Here is a 23329-nt window from a genome sequence, read left to right on the forward strand (position 1 = left end):
TAAGATAGAACTGATTATCACATAAATAATGAAAATGTTGCAAGAAATAGTACGTAAACAAGACATTAACCCAAAAATGTGGTAATTAAGACCTGGTGTTCAAAACTTGGCTAAAACATCATTATTGCCTTAACTACCAGAGCATAGAAAGAACACAAGGCAAAATTGTTGAATTAATTTTCTTCGATTACATAACTATATCCTTGAATTAATTTTCACCTAAACAAAAATGAATTTTGCTTCTGTTTCTTTTTGTATACCTTACAAACACAATACCCAAAAGAGCCAACCAGAGAAATAGAGCAAAGAAATTCTTCCTATATTTAGAAACTGTGAGCATCTGTCCTCGTATTGATTCACCCAATTAAGAATTTAGCCAAGGAAAAACATCGGGTGATGTCTGCAACCTCTCTGTTAGAACTTCAACACCAGTATCTGTCACCTAATTATGATGAAAGCCATGAACTATTAAATAGGTACAATCAGCTAAAAACAGTCATGAACTACTAATGTATACACAATAAAGATAAAGAAACCACCATGGCTTTAAATCCAATTGAGAGGTGTAGAATTCAGATATTTTGCATGAGATTATAGGTTTGAACCCGCAATATACCCAAAAATTTAAACCTACATTGAACCAAGACATTTTTTGTTCTCTGGTATCTTAATAGTTTGCAAAGGCTTAGTCTCGCATGTTTGTATCACATCAATATCATTAACATTATATATAGAGGTGAGAAACTAAAGAACTAGTGGTTAATGAAAACTCCAACCAAAATTTAAAATTTCCATCATTTTCTCTAATTTATTATCACCTTTCAGCTCATCAAGACCGTGACAAAATGAAGAAAACAGATAGAATACTGTAATAGGACTCGGGAAAAAAACATAAATGGACTTACCAAAAGAGTGTGCTCAAATTGAGCACTTCGTTTACCATCAGCTGTAACAGCAGTCCATCCATCAGGCCACATACGATCACGCCAGACACCTATTAAAAAAATAATCTTACAACTGTTGCATGTATATCCATTCGTTATCTATTTAAGCGATTATAGAAAGTGTAAGCATACCAGCATTGATCATTGGTTCAATTGTAAAGGTTTGTCCAGCCTTCATCACACCAACTGCTTTATTTCCTGTTAAGTGGTTAAGGTGTATACATTCCACATGTTCTCTTTCTACTTTCTAGCTTTATTCTTTGTTGAAAGGGATAGAAAAGCAAGAGGTTCACATTGGATGATGTTTCAAGCAAGTGATGTTATGTACAAGATGATTGTCAATAGGAAGTGAAAGTCTAACATCTATACAACAATTTCTAAGTTTACAAGCCCTTTTATATGCCTAAGAAAAAAACAATTGGTCACTTTATATTAAAATAAATGTGTATACTGTGCTGAATGATAAGATCAAACATCAGAGGATGCAAAAAATAATTTCCAAAAAAAGCATTTCAATACCTTTGAATGCTTAAAAACTAAGGAAGGATACTAGCATAATGAGGAATGTTTGGTGCACAGTGGAAGAGCTCTCCAATTCCATGACCACAGTATGATTTTACCTAAGTGGAAAAAAACTAACAGAAGATAAGAATTCACTATAGTGAACTAATAACAATAAATAGATTAAGAAAATAAAGAAGCAAAAAGTAAAACATTACCACTGAGAAGCCAGACATTGAAGCATGACGATTAATAACTTCACCAATTTCACGGAATCTTATCCCAGGTTTAACTAAATTTAGCCAAAAAAGATGGATCAGGGTCCCCTAGTTTAAATTACTAAAATATTATATATACATTTTAATTATAAAATATTTCAAACCAAATAAACACAATATAATCCGAATGCAAAATGCATGCTTGTATGGTCATCCATAAACATCATTTATTAATACTTATCTACAACATACTTATCTACAACATACCGAGTAGCTCATCCAGTATGATTCACTACTTTTTAGATTATTACAAATAGAGGATATGAGAATGTATTTTTCATGATTGATAATAATAAATAAGTCTTATTTTAAACTTGGTGTCAGAGCTCTAAATCTAGGGGCTCCATTCCGCTGCAACAGAGTCGCACCGCCGCCGCTGTCCGACCACCGCTACTGCCGCCGTTGGTTGGGGTCGTTGATAGGGCAGAAAGGTGCGCCCAACACCGGCGATCACAACGCCGGCGCGTGTAGCCCACACGCCCACCTCCGGCGAGACCCACTCGCCACCGCCGCCACAGACAGGGTCGTCGGAGCCTCCTGAGTCTGTTCCTGGGGTCGGTGACGTCTCGTTTGGCCTATATTTGAGCATATATGATTTTGAAGGTTTTGCTCCTCTTCTCGGTGTGACCCACACGCCGTCATCGTCTCGGGAAAGGTCACCGGAGACTCCTAGTTCTGTTCTACAAGATGTTTGAAGTAAAAAGGGTTCCTTTGGGAGTACCTAATGACCTACCAAATATAGGAGGTACCGATCGGTTGGACGGTCAAAATTACTTACAATGGAGCCAATTTATTCGAAGGGTTCTCAAGGGTCTTTCAAAACTTGATCACATAGATGGAGGAGGACCAGAACCAGATGACACTTATTTCTCAATTTGGGACAATGAAGATTCATTAATTATGACTTGGATGTGGCAATCCATGATTCCTGAGATAAGGAGAAATTATATGTTGCATTCTTCTACAAGAGAAATATGGGATGATTTACAGAGCACTTTTTCTTTAAAAAAGGATCTTGCTGCTTACTATGACATTGAGTACAGGATATTTAATACAAAACAGGGCTCCCTTTCCGTATCAGAATATCACGAAATCCTAAGTGGTCTTTGGATGGAATTCGAACAGAACCAAACAATAAAGATGTGTAAAACAGATGCTGCTGCTCTTGCTGAATTCATTGAAAGGGGAAGAATCTTTAGATTTCTCCAGGGCTTGAATCATGAGTATGTCCCAATCCGGGTTCAGATTTTTGGAAGAGAAAAATTACTATCCCTGTCAGAAGTTTTTTTTTAAGGTAAGAGGAGAAGAAACTCGGAGAACTGTCATGCTAAATGGAGAAACTAGAGCGCTTGGAAGCAATGGTTGAATCAATGAGTAAGCCCTCTGGATCATGTACTCTATTCATAAAAGGTAAGATTTGTCTCAATAGTGTTGGTCAAGTGTCTCAAGGTATTTGGATCCTTGATTCAGGTGCAACTGATCATATGACACCATTTAGTGGGTCTTTCGACTCATGGTAAAAGCAATAAAGCACAACTTATTATAGTTGCGAATGGTCAGGGTATACCTATATGAGGCTCTGGGAATATAATTTTGGACTCATCTATTATATTGAAGGATGTTTTACATGTTCCTCAATTAGCTAATAGTCTTATCTCTGTGCAAAAACTCACAAAGGATTTAAATTGTTCAGTAACATTTTTTCCAACTTATTGTGTTTTTCAGGACCTTGCCACGGGGAAGACGATTTTAACTGCTAAGGAGCAAAGTGGGTTGTATTTTTTAGAGTTTGATGACCAAAACAACACAAATTATGAGTCAACAAGCTACATCTGAGACGTGGGCAAATTCCCAAATATGGCTACATCATCAAAGGCTTGGGCATCTTTCATTTAGTCTTATCAAGTCCTTGTTTCCCCATTTGTTTACCAAAGAGTCTGTTGAGTCTTTTAATTGTGATATTTGTCAATTGTCAAAACACCATCATGCATCTTATCCTATTAGTAATAAAAAGAGTATTTCACCATTTGATATAATTCAGGGTCTTGTCATAGATTTTATTTCCGGAGCCAAATGGTTTGTTACCTTTATTGACGATTGTACCGTGTCACATGGACATATCTTATGAAAAATAAATCCGAAGTTTTTCAACTTTTTGTTAATTTTTCCATCTTGTCCAAAATCAATTTGGAAAAAATATCAAAAGAATTAGGTTTGATAATGGTACTGAATATGTGAATCATGAATTTCTCAATTTTTTGTCTCATAATGGTATTGTTCATGAACTCACCTGTGTTAACACCCCTCAACAAAATGGGGTTGCGGAAAAAAAGAATTGTCATCTTCTTGAAGTAACTAGAGCTATTCTTTTTCAAATGTCTGTTCCAAAAACTACTGGGGAGAAGTTGTGTTAACTGCCACATATCTCATCAACACGTTACCCACTCGTATCTTAAATGGCATTAGTCCTATAGAGTCTCTATCTGTCAACGCCAACAGAAGGCAGGAAGACGAACATACCGAGGGGAAAAACAGTGGGAGGAAACGGGTGGAGCTGCCCGTCTTCGAGGGGATCGATCCGCTGAACTAGATCAATCGCGCAGAGAAATTCTTTGACTTACAAGGGGTATCAAAGGACGAGAAGGTCCGATTAGCATACAGAAGTATGGAGGGTAGCGCAGGGTACTGGTTCCGATTCTGGAGGGAGAAGGCCAAGAACCATTCTTGGGCAGGATTGAAGGATGTGTCGGTGGTAAGGTTTGGAACCATTGTTGAGCGTTTGGCAACATCAAAACAGACGGGGACGGTGGACGAGTATGTACAATACTTCAAGATATGGGCGGGTCGAACGAAGAGGGTGCCGGACGAGCAGCTGTTAGGATATTTTCTTAAAGGATTGCAAGAGGACATTCGGAATCAAGTCCGACCGCATGACCCGCAGGAATTGATGGTGGCGATGCGGATCGCAAGGGGTGTTGAAGAATTCCATGGAGGCGAAAAGGAGAGGAGCGGCTGGATCTGAACAGGAGAGGACTAACAGATTCACACGATAGAGGACTGTTGGATCCGAATGTGAGAGGACAAGCAGAACCGAACGGGAGAGAACCGCTGGATCCGAATGTGAGAGGACAAGCGGAACCAAACGGTCAAAGGCCGAACGGTCTTACAGTCAAAACGATCTCCCAGTCATTGGTTGAGCGGTCCGAGGCCATGAGCGATAGCCCAAGGCGATCGGGAGTTATCAAGCGGTCTGAGGCCATAGAAGACCAGTCGTTTGGGGGACGAACAAGCGGTGAGGTGACACAGTCCGAGGTTAATCGCTTATAACCCAGGCGGATCGAGTGTTGTCGAGCGGTTCGAGGCCATGCGCAATAGCCAATGTCGATCGATGGTTGACGAGCGGTCCGAGGCCAATCACCTAGGCCGATCAGGAGCCGCCGAGAATGCGGTGTCAGTATGGAGAGAGGAAAGAAGAGAGGAACTTCTGCAGGACATCAAGAAAGCACAACAACCCTCAAATAAAGGAGAAAATTCAATACAAACCCAACCTTCAAAGAACTTAGAAGACAAGACAAAACAGGGGTTCAAGTCCTGAGAGCAAAAATCCAAGGATTTTTCTTGGGAAGATCTTGTAGCAACTCTGCCAAGGGTTGTTAATGCAAGCCAAATGGTTGAAAGGAACAAGAGCCAAACGGTTGAAGGGAAGGGGAAGGAGACGAACGGTATAAAGGCAGGGGGAGCGAGCTGAATGGTATAAGAAGTTATTTTACCGGGAAGAATAAGAAGCTCCTCACCTTCAAGGAAATAATGAAGACACGAAAATGGTCACATAAATTTTGTCTCTCATTTTGACCACCACCCAAACCTCCAAACTTGAATTGGAGGGCAGTAGCCAGTGGGTGCCTTTCATAGGGTAACACGATGTGGAAGAGGAGCCCGGAAATCAAGCGTCACGGTTCCAACCTTGAGGACAAGGTTGTTTTGCAGCGAGGTGTAATGTTAGGATATAGGGTAAAAGGATATAATGGGTAATGGGTTTAGGATAGAAGGTGGAGAAATTGTATAAATAAGACCTTGTTATGTTGTCAGGGGCATCATTGAGTATTATTTTGTAAATCTGGACTTTGGCTAGAAGAGGGGGATCAGGCCTCCGTTACGGCCAAGGAGGGGATTAGGCATTAGCGCTATCAGCGTACATCATTCTCAATTTCAATATAGAAACCCATTCTTTCATTGTTCTTTCTATCTTCTGAGTGTGTTCTTGTTAGGTTCCAAACCTAGGTACCTAACAGGTACACATGAGAGATAAGACAAACAAGAGATCCATGACTGCTATAATGTTTCAAAAATACAATCATATTTGAAACTTAAACAACATATAGAAACATTAAAATTGATATCAAATGGATATATACCAATGGATATTGCCTTCTCCAAGCACTCATAAGTGCATTTTACTAGTTGGCGAGACTCTTCGTCAACATTTCCTACAAAGTATGTTTCATTGAGATCTCCTGCATAACAATTAACAAAATTATTCAATAATCAATTTATGAACTTCAAGCGAAACTGTGAAACATATATATGGTAAGCAACTTACCATGGACACCTTTATAGTACACAGTGACATCAACATTTACAATGTCACCATCCTCAAGCTTCCTGCATAATGACTATATTATAAAGAGAATCTCTAAAGTTTAATCTTATAATCTCTCAGTGAGTCTGTTAGGTTTCTCGGAAAGAAACCTACTCAAAAACAACACTCACACAACAATCAATGGTACACTCAAGAAAAAGAATAGTATTTGTATTCAATTCTCAAGAAAACATGTACAACTAATGTGTCCTATAACTATCTGGTTGGTAGTTCCTTTTCAACATTCCTAGTACCTACTGCCTTTTTCAACTGGGACACATGAAACACTAGATGGATCCTGGTTGTTTCTGGTAATTGGAGTTTGAAAGCAACCTCCGCTACTTGCTATAAAACTTTAAAGGATCAAAAATACCTTGCTGCCAATTTGGGATGCAGCCTCAAAGGCATAGAAGTTGCATATGCGGTCTAACTTTTAAATAGACCCAATCATCAATCTTAATATCTCCTGGTCTTCTTCTTTTGTTAGCAAACTTTGCCATCATGTCCTGGGCTCGGGTTAAATGGAACCTTAGCTGCTTCAAAGCTTCATCACGCGTTTGTAACTCCTGTGCTACCGCTTCCATTGATGTTTCCCAAGGTATGAACCTACTTAAGGAGGAGGGGGGCGGGGAGGGCTTTACCATACACCATCTCAAAAGGAGTACACTTCGCTGCACTTTGATAGCTAGTATTGTACCAATACTCACCCAAGGAAGTACCGTACTCCAGCTTTTTGGTTGCTCAGGTATCCTTCCAGTATTCTGTTCAACACTTCAGCCTGCCCATCCGATTCAGGATGATAGGCAATGCTCATTTTCAACTGCGTTCCCTGCATCTTAAAGATTTCCTTCCAAAAAACACTCAAGAAGAGTGGATCTCTGTCACTAACAATGGATATTGGCACCCCATGCAGCCTTATTACCTCCTTTACAAACAATTCTACAATTGTGCGTGCAGTGTAAGGATGCTTCAATGGTAAGAAATGCCCATACTTACTGAGGCGATCCACCACTACCAACACCGCATCATACTCCTATGATTTGGGCAACTTTACTATGAAATCCATACTCACTTCTTCCCAAACAGCGTGAGGTATGGGTAAGGGTTGTAACAACCCTTGGGGAAAGGATGCCAAATATTTGTGTTGTTGGCATATCAAACATCTAGCCACAAAGTCAGTAACCCCCTTCTTCATCCCTATCCAGTAGCGTGACTGGGCAACTTTGCGATAGGTGCGGTAAACCCCTGAGTGCCCCCTGTGCTGGTCATATGAAACTCGACTAAGATCTTTGGTATCCATGTTGACTTCGCAGATAATACTAGCCTTCCTTTATGATGCAGGCAGTCATGCTCTAGAGTGTATAATATCAGGATCTCTTCTAATATCTTCCCTGATCTTTACCAAAGCTTTCATCTCCTCTACTTCTCTCAACACTTCGAAATCTTGCCAATAGGGTTGGGCCACTACCCTTAATTCTTTCTCCTCCTCCTCCTTATCTTCCCTCCTTCTGGATAAAGCATCACCAACTTGATTGGTGGCCCCTAATTTATATTAAATCTCGAAATCATACCCCAGTAACTTAGCTATCTAGTTCTGTTGATTGTGGGTAGTTATCCTTTGTTTCAGTAAGTACTTGCGACTTCTTTGATCAGTATGAACAAAGAATTTTTGTCCCAAAAGATATGGCCTCCAATGTTGTATCGCCATGACTAATGCCATGAGCTCCTTTTTGTAGATGGACATATTTAACGATCCCTCCGACAAATCTCTACTGAAACGTCGGTAGTAACTTGTAAGGCCTAGAAATCCTCTCAACGCCTTAAGAGCCTTGGGCTCCTCCCATTCCATGATTGCCCTGACTTTCTCTGGGTCCATTTCCACACCCTTCCCTGTTATTAAATGGCCCAGATATCTAATCTCTTCCCTGCCAAACTCACATTTCTTCTTATTGGCTATTCAGTTGTTCTGTCTCAAAACACTCAAAATCTGACTCACATGTTTTACATGATCTTCCCAATTCTGACTGTAAATGAGGATGTCATCAAAAAACACCAACCCAAACCTCATGAATGGCTGAAGCAAGTTGTTCATGGCACTCTAGAATGTTGCGGGGCATTGGTGAGGCAAAAGGGCATCACCAAGAACTCATAATGGCCTTGGTGAGTTTGAAATGTTGTCTTGTGTACGTCTTCATCCCCCATCTTGATTTGATGGTACCCCGCCTTCAAATCTACTCTCGAAAAATACTTAGCCCCCCTTAACTCATCCAATAATTCATCTATGACTGGAATGGGAAACTTATTTGGAATAGTAGCTCGATTCAAAGATGATAGGATCTAATATGAGAGGTTATAATGGGTAATAGATGTAGGGGAGAGAAAACAGTTTAGGAAATAATTGCATTGGGTAGTTAGAAGTGGATTGCCTCTATTTGAAGGCAAGGGGGGTCTGGTATAGAGGACAGCTTGAGTCATTTTCTTAGTAGTCATTTTCTTAGTACAGACAGTTTGTGTGTGTGATTGGGATGTCTAAGTTAGGTTTCCAACTCAGGAACCTAATAAATTGGTCTGACCTGCCGGATCAAGAAGTAGAGCGCTGTCGTATCAACAGGAGAATTGTCGGATTGAGAAGCTGTCGGATTCAAATTGGGGGAAAAATGGACATAAAAATCGACGGAAGATTGAATGTAATGGAGGGTCAGATAGAAGCGATGGAAATCGCGGTGGATAAAATGAAGGTCGAGACAACGGCGTCGCGCCAAGATTTGGCGGCGATTAGGAAAGATTTGCAAGAAGTCATGCGAATCTTGGCAGGAAGGACTCGCGACCAGGAAGGGCTATCGGACGAAAATCAGGCGTTCGTCAACGAACATCGGAGGGTGAGGCGGGAGGACGAAGAAGGAGGCAGGGAAGTAGAACGTAACGAGGGGCAAAACAGTGGGCAGAAACGGGTGGAGCTACCCGTCTTCGAGGGGATCGATCCGCTAAACTAGATCAATCGCACAGAGAAATTCTTTGAGTTACAAGGGGTATCGGAGGACGAGAAGGTCCGATTAGCATAGATAAGTATGGAGGGTAGCGCAGGGTACTGGTTCCGATTCTGGAGGGAGAAGGCCAAGATTCGTTCTTGGGCAGGATTGAAGGATGCGTTGGTGGTAAGGTTTGGAACCATTGTTGAGTGTTTGGCGACATCGAAACAGACGGGGACGATGGACGAGTATGTACAATACTTCAAGATATGGGCAGGTCGAATGAAGAGGGTGCCGGACGAGCAGCTATTAGGATATTTTCTTGCGAGATTGCAAGAGGACATCCGGAATCAAGTCCGGCCGCATGACCCGTAGGAATTGATGGTGGCGATGTAGATTCCAAGGGATGTTGAGGAGTTCTAGGGAGGGGCAAAGGTGGGGAACGGGAGCAGGATTGAAGAGCAATTGTCTTGGAGACAACCGAGCGGAGAGGTGACACTGTCCAAGGACAATCGCTACAACCCAGGCCGATCAAGAGTTGCCAGCGGTCCAAAGCCAATCGCTATGACCCAGGCCGATCGGGAGTCGTCGAATGGTTAGAAGCCAATCACCCAGGTAGATCGGGAGTCGCCGAGCGGTCTGAGGCCAATCACCCAGGTAGATCCAAAGTCGCCGAGCGATCCGAGGCCAATCACCTAGGCAGATCGGGAGCCGTCGAGAGTGTGGGGTCAGTACTGAACACCCACAATATGTTGGATCCAAACAAGAGAGGACGACCGAATCCGAACAAGAAAGGACTACCAAATTCGCACGGAAGAGGACTATTGGACCCGAACGGTCTTACAGTTATAGTCAAAGGCCGAACGGTGTTACAGTCAAAATGGTCTCCAAGTCATTGGCTGAACAGTCTTACAATTAGAATGAAGGCTGGGTAGGGAAAGGTGGATGGAAGAATCAATGCCCGGGAGAGAAGGATGGATTCTATGAAGAGGTGGACCAGAAAAGAAAAAAGGGGCCTTGCGCTTGATACACCCGCAGAGGGGAAAGAGTTGTTTGAAGCATTAAAAGACATTGAAGACCATTTCCTCAGGGCTTATGATTCTGGAAAAGAGGTGACCAAAATGTTGGAAGCTAATAAAATCCATGAAGAATGGAAGTCATTGGTGGAGGAATTGCCACCACCCAAACCTCCAGACATGAATTGGAGGGCAGTTGCCAGAGGGTTCCCTTCGTATGATTACACGATCATGAAGAGGAGCTAGGAGATCAAATTTCACGATTCCAACCTTGAGGACAAGGTTGTTCTGCAGCAGTGTGTAATGATAGGATCTAATATGAGAGGTTATAATGGGTAATAGATGTAGGGGAGAGAAAACAGTTTAGGAATTAATTGTGTTGGGTAGTTAGAAGTGGGTTGCCTCTATAAGAAGGCAAGGGGGGTCTGGTAGAGAGGACACTTATATGGTCTAACATTCACCGAATTTGTTCCTTCTTGCAACGTTATCTAGTGCACCTTGTCCCTGTCAGGAAGTAGTCCCTCGGGCTTACAAAAGACCTCTGACTGAAGCTCTAAGATTTGCTCCAGTTCCCCATTTTGCTTCCCAATTAGCCTTGTTCTTGTCCTTCCACTTGCCCACGTTCCATCTTCTCCAGACTCCATACCAGGGCCATGTTTCCACCTCCTTCATTTTCAGCAGTGCCTCGGGTTCCATCAGCACGGTCTTCTTCCCAACTCTCCCTTGCAGCTTCATTGTCTTTGGTTGGGTGAGCCCTTCGGCCGAAATGACTAATAACTCCATCAGTTTTTGTTCAACCTCGACCACCTCCTCTTCAGCATCCTCTTCTTCATCCTCTGCCAGTATTACTACTTGTAAGCTCCTCTTTGAGCAATGGTGCTCAGGGCTAAAAGGGCCCCCACACCTAAAACAATGCCCTTCCTCCCTCCACTTCAAGAATTCTGTTAAGGCAAATTTCTCGAGTTCTGCCACCTATTATCACTGCCCACTGTGTTTCCGCCCCTCGACGCACTGCTTCCCACGTTTCCTTCCCTCCTCATCGACCCCACACTCTTCGTCGCACATGTCCTCCCGAGGTTGCTTCTTATAGGCTCAGTTCTCGTCACCATGCCTCCTCCTCCCGTCTAATGCCCCCAAGAAGGAGTATTCTTGGTCGTTGCCCAACCATTCGCCCTCGACCCGCGTTGTGCGTCTTCAACATCGCGCGCAATCCTTATTGCTACTATCAGTTCTTGAAGATCGTGGGGTCTTATTTGGCACAGAAGCTCCTACCTTATCCTAGCCAGAAAATAACCCAACAGTTGTTCGTCCGAAAGCACCTTGGTCTGTCCCACCAACACGTCGAAATCTTGCACATATTCCTCCACTGTACCAGTTTGCTTTATCGCTGCCAATCTCTCAAAAATTCTGCCCCAATTCCTGCCTCCAAACCTGATAACCATAGCCTCTTTCAGACCCTCCCAAGATCGATTCCTACCCTTTTCTTTCCAGAATTTGAACCAATACCTTGTGCTTCCCTCCATGCTAATATACGCCAATTCGACCTTCTCCGATTATGTCACCCTCCGGATCTCAAAAAACTTCTCTGGCCGGTTTATCCAATTCAGTGGGTCATGTCCTTCGAAAATGGGTAACTCCACCCTTCTCCGCTAACTGGGTGGCCCCGGTTACCATTAATAGACCCCTGACTCCTGTCTGAATTCCCATCCATTTGTCTGGTTTGCCCTCCCGTGATCCTTATCAATTCTTGCAAGTCTTTGCGCATCGTCGTTGAGTCTTGACGAATTGCCACCGTTTCCGCCTTCAAACCGTCCATGGCGATCTCCATATGTTCCAACTGTCCCTCGACTACCTTCATGCGCCCCTCCATTCTGATCTTCACGCTCAATAGGATCCGACAGGTCAGACCAATTGTTACACAACACTCACACACAACAATCAATGGTACACTCACGAAAAAGAATAGTATCTGTATTCAATTCTCAGGAAAAGATGTACAACTCGTAACTAAGGAGCCTAATCCCCCTCCCAGGACAATGTGCCCTACAACCCTTTATACACAGTTCCCCTTCCCGCCTTACCTAACTGCTAAACAGTTAGGCAGTTAGGTAATTAATGCTTTCTCCTCCTCTCATACACTCTTCACTCTCTAACAGTGGCACCTGCACTCATATAGTGTCAAGTACCAAGGAAACATTAGTTAGGAAAGTTAGTTTACAATAATTACAGCCACGAGAAAAACTGAATACCGGCAACAAAGAAAACCATAATATAGATAGATTAGAAAGGCAACAGAACACCTACCTTGCATCAGGAATTCCATGGCATATTACTTCATTAACTGACCTGTTAGATAGTGCAAATTTCACTCTTAAATATACCTAGAAAATATGAGAAAAATATGACATTACAGAAGAAAAGTACCTACGTGCAGCAAGATTTAGGAAAGAAATGGTAATTAAGAGGTGATGGATATCCTCCTGCAAAAGTAAAAAGTAAAAAAGAAAATCTCATCACCAATCACTATCTGTAATGAACAAAACACAAAGACATCAAGAAACTCAAGGGACCATTAAGAAACAGAATTATAACAAGGTTCGTAAGCCTACTCTCAGTGTATTTTCTATGAAAGTAAATATATTTTTCCTATAAAAGATGATTGTACCGAATAGTATAACAAAAAGGGTGGAAGGGGCAAGAAGCAATTCTGCCAGATGTCTCTCTGCATTCTACAGTAAGTGATTATTAAATAACAGGAAATACAAACTCAACACTAACCAGCTAGAGTAATGCCAACATTATCTATATGAAAAAATAAAATAAACATACATCAGCGAAATGTGACAAATTATAAAAATTAGAAGACCTGACACATTTCAAATAAGGAATTGCAATATTCCTATTTCTATATGTTAGAATCTGTTTTATTTCTGTCGGAATCATTGTTTTTTATTAAATATATTTTTTCCTTTTTTAGTAGATTATAATTATTGTGAATAATGGAGATATCCCTTAATCATAGGGATCTGGTTGTCTAGGAGTTATTATCATGCATCCTAAAATAGCTTCCTAGCCTTGTATACATGGATTGTATTCTCAGCATAATAATAATATAAGATTCTATCCTAAATTATGAGAGTATACATGTTTTAAAAAGAAAATGCAAAAGAAATTAAAAATAGATACTATGATTATTTGATTTATCGGTGCAGTGTTTGACATGGATATGTCAAATGTGGGTATGCCACAGAGAAAACTGCTACTTTGAAGTATCTTAGCTTCATTCATTGATTAATAAACTGATAGGTACCCAGATTTTATTAACACTGTAAAGACTTCTGAGAGGCTCTTGGATGTTTACCCAGAAAAACCAGACAGCTTTATTAACAATGAAACAAGCACACTAATCCAAACTATTACACTAGCCCTGGTCTTTCGGGAGGACCAAACTCTCCCTAGCCTTCCCTTTACAAAACTTTCTAAAAAACTACTAAAAACAACTGCCTACAAGGTGAAAGTATGGAACTTCTTTATTAATGCAGGCAACAGATTCCCCTAACTCCTGAAATTCCTCTTTCGAAATAAGCACATATGGAGCTTTTTATTTTTGCGAGTATGATTAGGCCTAAACTTTTTATCACACTTGAAGCATAAGCCCTTTTTTATCTTATCTTGCAATTCTTCTTGGGACAATTTTTTAAATGGTGCCCCTCCTTGTTGAGTCCCAGCATGAGAACTATTGATCGTGCTCACACAGCCATGCTCTCTCCACTTCCTTTGTTAGAGTTGGTAAAACCCACTAAATTTCCCCCTTCCTTTAAGGAAGGGCGAGTAGGTGGCAATTGTCTGTAGGTGTTACTTTGAAGTTGCACAGTTAGAGAGTCCCCCTCGATGGTGACTCAACTTTTCCTCCGCCATTTGAGCCTTAATCATTAACTCAGCAAGGCTCTTAGGCTCATACAACTTAACCTCTTCTCTTATTTCGTCCTTCAATCCATTCAGAAAATGTCAATCAAATAATCTTGCCTTATACCTCTCAAGAACCCCGCATATTGCTCAAATTGTTCAATATACTCTCCCACATGCCCAATTTGCCCCAATCTAGACTTCAAAAGGATTTTGAATCACTATTGGTTGGAACCGTTGAACAACCACCTTTTTGAAAGCCTCCCATGTGGGATTCGAATAGCAGGTCTCCCACCATTGGAACCAAATCAGGGCTTTTCCCTCCAAAGCCACCAAAACAACCCTCGTCCTCTCTTCTTCATTGACTTCTTTCAACCAAAAACATCTCTTCAACCAATTAGTTAGTCCAGCCATAAGCATCTTCTCCTGCAAAAACAGGACTATCTAGCTTCTCCATGTTTCCTAAGTGAGTCCTAAACGACCACTTTCATTCCCTCTGTCATTCTCTAGACTGCCCGCACTACCTTCCTTAGCAACAGAAGCATTGTACGCTATTTGTCTATCAAAGGATGTGAAATGTTCCACCAACCCTGTCAACCTTGTAAGCATTTCCTCCAACCTTTGGAACCTTCTCTGATTTTCATGTTCTTGTTCTTTCATTATGCACTCCAATCCATCCAATCTTGCCTCCATTCTCGTATTTACCATGTCACAAAGCCACCACAACACTAGGAAAGTGGCTCTGAATACCAATGATAGGAACCCAGATTTTATTACCAGTGTAAAGACTTCCAACACAGGTTCTTGGATGTTCACCCAAACAAGTCAGGCAGCTTTATTAACAATGAAATAAGCACACTAATCCAAACTATTACACTAGCCTTGGTCTGTTGAGAGGACCAAACTCTCCCTAGCCTTCCCTTTACAAAACTTCCTAAAAAACTACTAAAAACAACTGCCTACCCAAACTTTATAAAAGTCCGAGACAACAAAACCTACCCACAAACAATTATAATTGTTTGTCCCTTTTATTTCTCCTAATATATGTTAGAATAATTAGTTGTTGTGTATTGGCTGTGTGTGAGTTGTGTTCCAACCAAGGTGAGTTGTCAAAAGAGTGGCTAGTTAATTTCTTCTTCCTATAAATGAAACCTTAAGATTAAAGAAGAGGCAAGCCCTCTAGAAATATATGTATCCATTTTAATTTTAAGTTGGTATCAGAGCGAGCTGTCCAGAACTATCTAAAGTGTCTGCCACTTTCCACCATTGTCCAATAGTGATTTACTACTTTCTACCTTTATCTGAAACTATCTAGCATTATCAACCACTATTGATGTTTCCTCACTGTCTGCACTGTCCGCAATCATAGGTCCGACAACCATCAGATGTGGATCGTCTCTCAACGCAATGACCAACCCTAATTGTGTCGATGTTCAGTTCTGCTTCACACACCGCCACACACATAATGTTTATGTTCAGAACCGACGCATGTTGTCCGCGCACCACCATCTGCTCATCGGAACACCACTGCATCACCTTCATAGTGTCCTCAAAACCTCCTCTCTCTGTCCTTACCCTTGAAACTTTATTTTAGTATAGTCCAGTAGCCACCCTTGTGGAAAGTCATATATTTTTCTGTTTTGCGTGGATAGTTTTTGTTTCCTTGACCAAAAATGGCAACTGGCAGTGTTATTTCATTATCTGGAAGTCTCTCAATTACTTTCGAGAAACTAGATGGGAAAAATTACCTATCTTGGTCTGCTGCAGTCAAAATGTGGTTTCTTAGCCAAGGATATTATGACCACTTTGAGCAAGATGGAAGCCATGTGCCTGCCGAGAAAGTTGATAAGTGGAAACAAACAAATTTCCAGTTGTGTACCCTGTTATGGCAATCAGTAAAACCAAGACTCCTTATATCCTTGAGAACTTTCAGAGTTTGTCACTCTTTTTGGAAGAAATCTCAAAGCATCTATGACAACGACATTCAACGTCTTTATGATACGGCAAACAAGCTTGCATCTCTTAGAATGATAAACCGTGATATGGTGTCTTTAATGACTGAAGCTCAATCTACGGTTGAAGAGCTTTGGATTTTTTGGAAGTGGAATCTTTGGAGGATATCAAGAAGAGGTTGGACAAGTATTATATGGTGATGATTCTTCGGGCTCTACATCTCGACTTTGCTCATATTAGAGATAAACTTCTAACCAGTCATGAAGTTCCCTCCATGGAAACCTTGACCACACGCCTTCTTCGAGTCCTGATGCCTCAAACTCAAAAAGCTCATGAAGTAGTAGAACCATCTATCATGGTTGCCACGCAACGAAGTGTAGAACGTGACACTAGAGGAGGACATGGAGGTCGAGGGCGAGGTTAGTGCACATATTACAAAAGAATGGGTCACACCCAAGAGAACTGCTACTTCCTTAATAGTTTTCCTCCCAAAACAGCTAACATCTCTCTGGCTGAATCTTCTAAATTCAAAGTTCACTAAGGATGAATATCAGGAGTATCTACGATTAAAATCCAACAGCATGGCACAAACATCTCATCCTCCAAGTACACCAATAGCTTGCAATTCTCAAACCCTAGAAGGTCAAAATTAATGGATAGTTGACTCGGGTGCTTCTGATCATATCTCTGGTAATACCTATTTGTTCTCAACCATTTCTTTTCAAGAAACACCTCAATTCATAACCCTTGCAAATGGTTCTAAAGTTTCTCCAAAGGGAGTCGATTAAGCCTCCATGTCTTTCTCTCTAAATCTCAAATTTGTCCTATTTGTCCCTAGCTCCTTTCAATTTGATTTCCTTAAATTAGTTAACCAAATCGTTAAATTGTTCAATAACCTTTGATAACAAATCTTTTGTTATATAAGACTGTGGGTCGGGGAGAGAGATTGTAGAAGGATATGAAATTAGAGGACTATACCATTTATCTCTTCCACATGTGTCATGTGTTACAGCTCCTAGTCCTAAAATGTTACATGATCGGTTTGGTAATCCCATTTGTTGAAATTCAAAAAAAAAATGTTTTCGGACCTTAGTAGTATCAAGACTTTAGAATGTGAGTCATGTCAACTAGGAAAACATGTTAGATCTTCCTTCCTAAAAAGGTCACAATCAACGTGTGATTCTAGTTTTTCTATTATTCATTCTGATACCAGGGGACCTAGTCACGTCTTATGTTTTGGTTTTAGGTTTTTTGTTATGTACATTGATGAATATTCAAGATGCACTTGGGTTTATTTATGAAACATCATTTTGAATTGATATCCATCTTCACCTCCTTTTTGAATGAAGTCAAGAATCAATTCGGTCAAGTCATCAAAATCCTAAGTGACAATGCCAAAGAATACTTCTCATCCACTTTTTCTGCAGTTTTAAGTTCCTATGGTATATTGCATTAGTCCACCTGTCCCCATACACCACAGCAAAATGGTTAGCAGAAAGGAAAAATAAGCACTTGGTTGAAACTGCTGGTCATCACTTCCTATCACGACTCCCGAAGATGATTGAAGGTGGCCTCTTGCTCTTAGAAAAAGTACTTGTTCCACTCGCAACCCACATCCCATTTATAGCTTTCTTAGCTATCACAAATTATTGCCTTCCTTTGGTTCTCTTGTATCTTCAGTGTCTTCTATAGATATACCCAAAAATGTGAAAGAAGCACTTGATCATCGTGGATGGAGACAAGCTATGATTGTAGAAATCCAAACTCTTGATCACAATAAAACTTGGAAATTGGTGCCCCTTCCACCATGCAAAAAGGCAATTGATTCTCTATGGGTGTATGCGGTTAAAATTGACTCTGATGGTAAAATTGATTGCCTCAAAGCTCGGTTAGTTGCAATAGAATACACTCAAGTTTATGACCTTGATTATTGTTACACTTTCTCTCTCGTGGCCAAGATGACTATCATTCGTCTACTCTTTGCAATGGCAGCAATTCATAACTAGCCACTTCATCAACTAGATATAAAAAATGTCTTCCTCCATGATGATCTAGAAGAAGTTTATATGGAACAACCTACCAAATTTGTTACTCAGAGGGAGTGTGGTATGGTATGCAAGTTGCATCGCTATTTATATGGCTTCAAGCAGTCACCACTTGCTTAGTTTGGAAAATTCAGCTTTTTGTTCAACAATTTGGCCTAAAACGCAGTGAAGCAGATCATTCACTTTTTTACCATCATACATCTCTCATGAAATGCGTTTACTTAATAGTATATGCTCATGATATAGTTATCACAGGAAATGATACTGTTGGAATATCTCAACTGAAGAAACACTTATGTAGGCATTTTCAAACCAAGGATTTTGGAAGCCTCAAATACTTCTTGGGCACTGAAGTAGCTTAGTCAAAAAATGAAGTTGTAGTCTTCCAAAGGAAGTATGCTCTTGATATATTACAAGAAATAGGTATGATTGATTCTACACGGGTAGACGGTCCTATGGACCTAAATCAAAAATTAACTACAAAAGAAGGTGAATTATTCTTCAATCCAAATATTGGAGACTGGTTGGAAAAATGATTTATCTCACTATTACAAGACCGGATCTATCTTTTGCAGTTGGAGTGGCTAGTCAATTCATGCAGGCTCCATGTCTTGGCCATTGGAATGCTATCATTCGTATTCTAAGGTACCTCAAAAAGGCTCCTAGGTAAGGGTTGTTATATGAAGATAATGGAAGTATTCAAGTCTCTGGGTATTCTGATGCAGATTAGGCAGGCTCGTCTATTGATAGGCAGTCTACTATTGGATATTGTGTTCTCCATGGAGGAAACATCATTTCATGAAAGAGTAAGAAACAAAATGTAGTAGCTCGATCAACAGCCGAGGTTAAATATATGGTTATGGCATCACTATCAAGTGAACTTAAATGGGTAAAGCAATTCCTTCAAAAGCTCAACTTATGTAACATTCAAACTATGAAGATGTATTGCAATAACCAAACTGCTCTCCACATTGCATCAAATACAATATTCCATGAGAGGACTAAACACATAAAAATTGACTACCATTTTGTTCGGGAAAAGTTATTGTCCAAAGGAAATTTGTACTGAGCTTGTTGGGTCAAATGACCAACTTGCAGATATGTTAACTAAGTAGGAGGACCTCGAATTGAATTCATTAGTTCCAAGCTTAGTACATACAATTTGTATGCTCCAACTTGAGGGAAAGTGTTAGAATAATCAGTTGTTGTGTGTGAGCTATGTATAAGCTGTGTATGAGTTGTGTTTAAGTGTGTTCCAACTAGGGTGAGTTGTCAAAAGTGTGGCTGGTTACTTTCTTCTTCCTATAAATGTAACCTTAAGATTAGAGAAGAGGCAAGCCCTGTAGAAATATATGTATCCATTTTAATTTCAAGTATATAAACATTTCCCTTGAACCTACATAAACTTACTAAAACTAAATAACTAAAGCTGGTAAAATTTGAGGTGTTAAAAAAGTCTCGGTACAATTAGCACCTGCAGCAATAGTTGCTTCATGAACAACTCTATCAATCTCATCAGTCGTCACACCTGGCTGAATAATACGTGCAGCAGCATCCAAAACCTCCCTCGCAATCTACATAGTATAAATCAATTAACCGTCTTGAGACACTAAAGTTTACACACACACAGTAGAAAATAAACAACTATTTAAAAGACCTTCCATCACCAAAGTTTACTCGCATTAAACAGCTCCTCAATTTGTTATTCAATTCAAAACGTGATTTTTTAAGTATTTTTTCTATTTTCTAACAAATATGAAAAAAATCAGAAAAACAGTCATCCTACTATCCAGTATACTGCTATCCCATTTTAAGATATGATAGTCTGCTGTTCTGCACCACTACCTGTGATTTATAGCTATGATAGAGATGGAAGACGGGCAAAAATATCTTCCTTTTAAAGAATCTACAGAGGCAAAGAGTGGCAAGGAACTTACCCGACAAGTTTCCCTCATTCTCTCAATTTGATCTGGAGTTTTAACCTACATATTAATACAAGTAAGAATGTAGAATAAAAATAAAATGTCCAATTTGATCTTTCATTTCATAATAAATCATCTACTCGTGTATTGCAAAATTATCCACCTCAACAGTATGCTGCAGACCACTATTGGGCTCGAGTTTTGGGATTCCCTAGAACAAATACAAATAAAAACGATTCAACAACCTATGGACCCTCCTCTAAGTAATAAAAAGATAACTTCCAACGGTATTTAAAGAAAATAAGTTAAACCAGATAACTTACATCATCAGCCCAGTCAGGTTTATCAATTTGACCTGGGACAATCCGTTTACTAGAAATGGGATATGGCCGCAGTGATCTTGCAAGAGCAAAAATTAAATTTTGGTTTCAACAAATAAACAAGTAATAAGCACATTAAGCTCAAAAAATAAGAATAATGAAAAGGAGAACAATGAACAATCACAAAAGGCAACAGAAATGAAAAAACAGAAAATACTACTACTGATAATGAACACAACATCTTGTATTAATTAAATTGTGGGGATTTGAAAGTTGAGTACGAAGATATTCAAAGCCCTACCCAGTCCAATCAAAGTAAGGAAGCTTTGGAGTTCGAGCCTGCCCTCTTTTCAAACAATATAGCCAACCTTCACCAACTGAGCCTGAATTTTGTGTGTCAGGTGGGGATAGTTTTGCCTTAAGATGCACTGATTTGTGCGAGCTCCACGAAGACTTGAAACATTCCTGAGAGCTGTCAAAAGATATCAAAATTGGCTCGAGTATAAAGGATATAAAGACTGAGAAATAAATTTCAGCAATAGTAAATATCTAGTAATTCACTGTTCTCTCATTAGCAACCATGCTCAACCCCAATTTCTACATGGTTCCATTTGGAGCAACAATGCCATTCACTAAATCTCCAATGCCTAATAACTAAATCAATCTTCTATGGATATTAAATCAGATCAAACACAACTTTTTATATTACAATGGTCAAAAGGTATTACTAGTCAGCACCAACTCATGCATGTTGCACTTGTAAACTAATAGAATTCTAAATTTCACCAGTGTGGTTTAGTGCAACAGCTGTACTCGATCAAATGGCAGGCTGAATAGCAACTACAGCAGACGCTAGTTGTTGAATTCAGAAATGCCCATTAAGAACAGAGGTGGCAGATTTTAAAGGGGCTAATTTTTGGGTTTCAATTTCCAAATACGAAATCTACAGCCATAATGGTTGTAAAAATGATGGAGACAACTTGGATTTAGAAGATGCTTGATAATTTCTATCTAGAAAACTTGTATTACACTTTTCTGGGTATTTGCTTGTATGCTTTATTTAAGACATCAATGCTTTGTATTGTCACCAATGGAAGTCGTGAATCAAGCACTTTTTATCATTTTGGAAAACTTTTAAGTATTAGTATGCATCATATAAATATAAACTACATAAAAATTATTCAGAACAGCCGCTATCTCACTCTAGTGGTTTTGGGGCTAGATGCTATGTGGTATGTAAAACACATATGGCATTCTATGGTAAACATAGAATACTGGTATTATACTCTATGAAGATTATGGAGACAATGAGCATTCTATAGGAGCCAGAACAGCCAATTATCTCTTTCAAATATTTAAAGAACTTAAGTCTTGTGTAGAATCATTGCCTAAAACTAAACAGAAAAAAGACCTTCACAACTCCCGTACATTTAGTCTAAAAGATTTTGTTAGGAAACCAGAATTGGAAAGAGAAAGAAGAGTAATCTTTTTTATTGGAAAGACTAAATAAAAAGAATACAAAAATAGGAGAGCCCTCTCTCCTCCAAGGGTTTCCCCTTCAAACAAGGTGGTAATGATCAAGATTGTCAAACTCGAGAGTTTACGTAAACTCATGATGGTAACGATCAAGGTTAGTGATCAAGGTTAGTAACCACAGCTCTAGTTCTGGAGTAACCAAACTTCTCAAAAACATTCCATGTGGAATGTGACGCATCAGGAAAGGGTATAGGAGTTGTTCTATCTTAGAACAAATCCTATACCCGAGAGAAAGAAGAGTAATCTTTTTTATTGGAAAGACTAAATAAAAAGAATACAAAAATAGGAGAGCCCTCTCTCCTCCAAGGGTTTCCCCTTCAAACAAGGTGGTAATGATCAAGATTGTCAAACTCGAGAGTTTATGTAAACTCGAGAGTTTACGTAAACTCCAGAATATGATGGTAACGATCAAGGTTAGTAACCACAGCTCTAGTTCTGGCATAACCAAACTTCTCAAAAACATTCCATGTGGAATGTGACGCATCAGGAAAGGGTATAGGAGTTGTTCTATCTTAGAACAAAAGGCCGATTGCCTACTTTAGCAAGGCATTGTTAGAAGCATCCCTCACCAAATCAGTTTATGAGAAAGAGTTGATGGCTCTTGTGTTGGACATCCAACATTGGCACCCTTATCTTTTGGGTCAGCTATTCAAAGTCCATACAAACCAAAGGAGTCTAAAATATCTGTTAGAGCAACGTATCACGACTCAAAACCAGCAAAATTGGCTGGCCAAGCTGATGGGGTACAAGTTTGACATTGTTTACAAGACAGGGGCATCCAATCGTGTAGTTGATGGTTTATCGAGAAAAGGGGAGGAATTGGAGGAAGAAGATAAGGTCTTGAAGATGATTACCAAGCCATTGGCCAGGGTTTCAAGAAGTAGTGCAGGAGGTGGAGGGTGATGCAAGCTTGAAGAAGATTATAGAAGTGAAAGCAGATCCGAATTCCCACTCTGCTTATACACTAGAGAATGGGAAGTTGCATTTTAAGGGAAGGCTAGTACTCTTGGCCATGTCTGGGTGGATACCGAAGCTATTAGCAAAATTTCATAACAAGGCTACAGGGGGCATTCTGGAGTGAATAGAACATATAGGAGGATTGCCCAATCTCTCCATTGGGTGGGCATGAAGAAGATAGTGACAGACTATGTGGTTGCGTGTTTAGTCTGTCAACAACATAAGTATCTAGCTTCTTGTCCCTAGGGACTTGTTCAACCCTTACCTATTCCTAAGGGGGAGGAGGTTAGGAAGAAGGTTCAAAATAAGAAGTATTGATAAGACCTTTAAGGTGTATGTTAGG

The 23329-nt window shown here is 40.1% G+C and overlaps 1 protein-coding gene across 1 annotated transcript in view; it reads right to left on the reverse strand.

Annotated features, from left to right (window-relative positions):
- The window catches only part of LOC148206352 (methionine aminopeptidase 1A-like), a 28146-nt gene continuing 4817 nt past the window's right edge, over positions 1 to 23329 (reverse strand). Inside the window, exons 3-16 of the mRNA XM_088104239.1 lie at positions 20795 to 20965; positions 20497 to 20572; positions 20337 to 20384; positions 20189 to 20233; positions 19726 to 19825; positions 12776 to 12827; positions 12652 to 12693; positions 6324 to 6385; positions 6139 to 6237; positions 1664 to 1737; positions 1495 to 1564; positions 1077 to 1142; positions 906 to 994; positions 1 to 442 (exon numbers count right to left, since the gene is read on the reverse strand). Coding sequence (XP_087960365.1) covers positions 365 to 442; positions 906 to 994; positions 1077 to 1142; positions 1495 to 1564; positions 1664 to 1737; positions 6139 to 6237; positions 6324 to 6385; positions 12652 to 12693; positions 12776 to 12827; positions 19726 to 19825; positions 20189 to 20233; positions 20337 to 20384; positions 20497 to 20572; positions 20795 to 20965 — 1072 coding nt within the window. The 3' untranslated portion in view covers positions 1 to 364. The remainder of the gene's footprint in view (positions 443 to 905; positions 995 to 1076; positions 1143 to 1494; positions 1565 to 1663; positions 1738 to 6138; positions 6238 to 6323; positions 6386 to 12651; positions 12694 to 12775; positions 12828 to 19725; positions 19826 to 20188; positions 20234 to 20336; positions 20385 to 20496; positions 20573 to 20794; positions 20966 to 23329) is intronic.

This window comes from Vigna umbellata, chromosome 1 (assembly GCF_029865625.1).
Source record: "Vigna umbellata cultivar VRB3 chromosome 1, Vumbellata_1.0, whole genome shotgun sequence".
NCBI lineage: Eukaryota > Viridiplantae > Streptophyta > Magnoliopsida > Fabales > Fabaceae > Vigna > Vigna umbellata.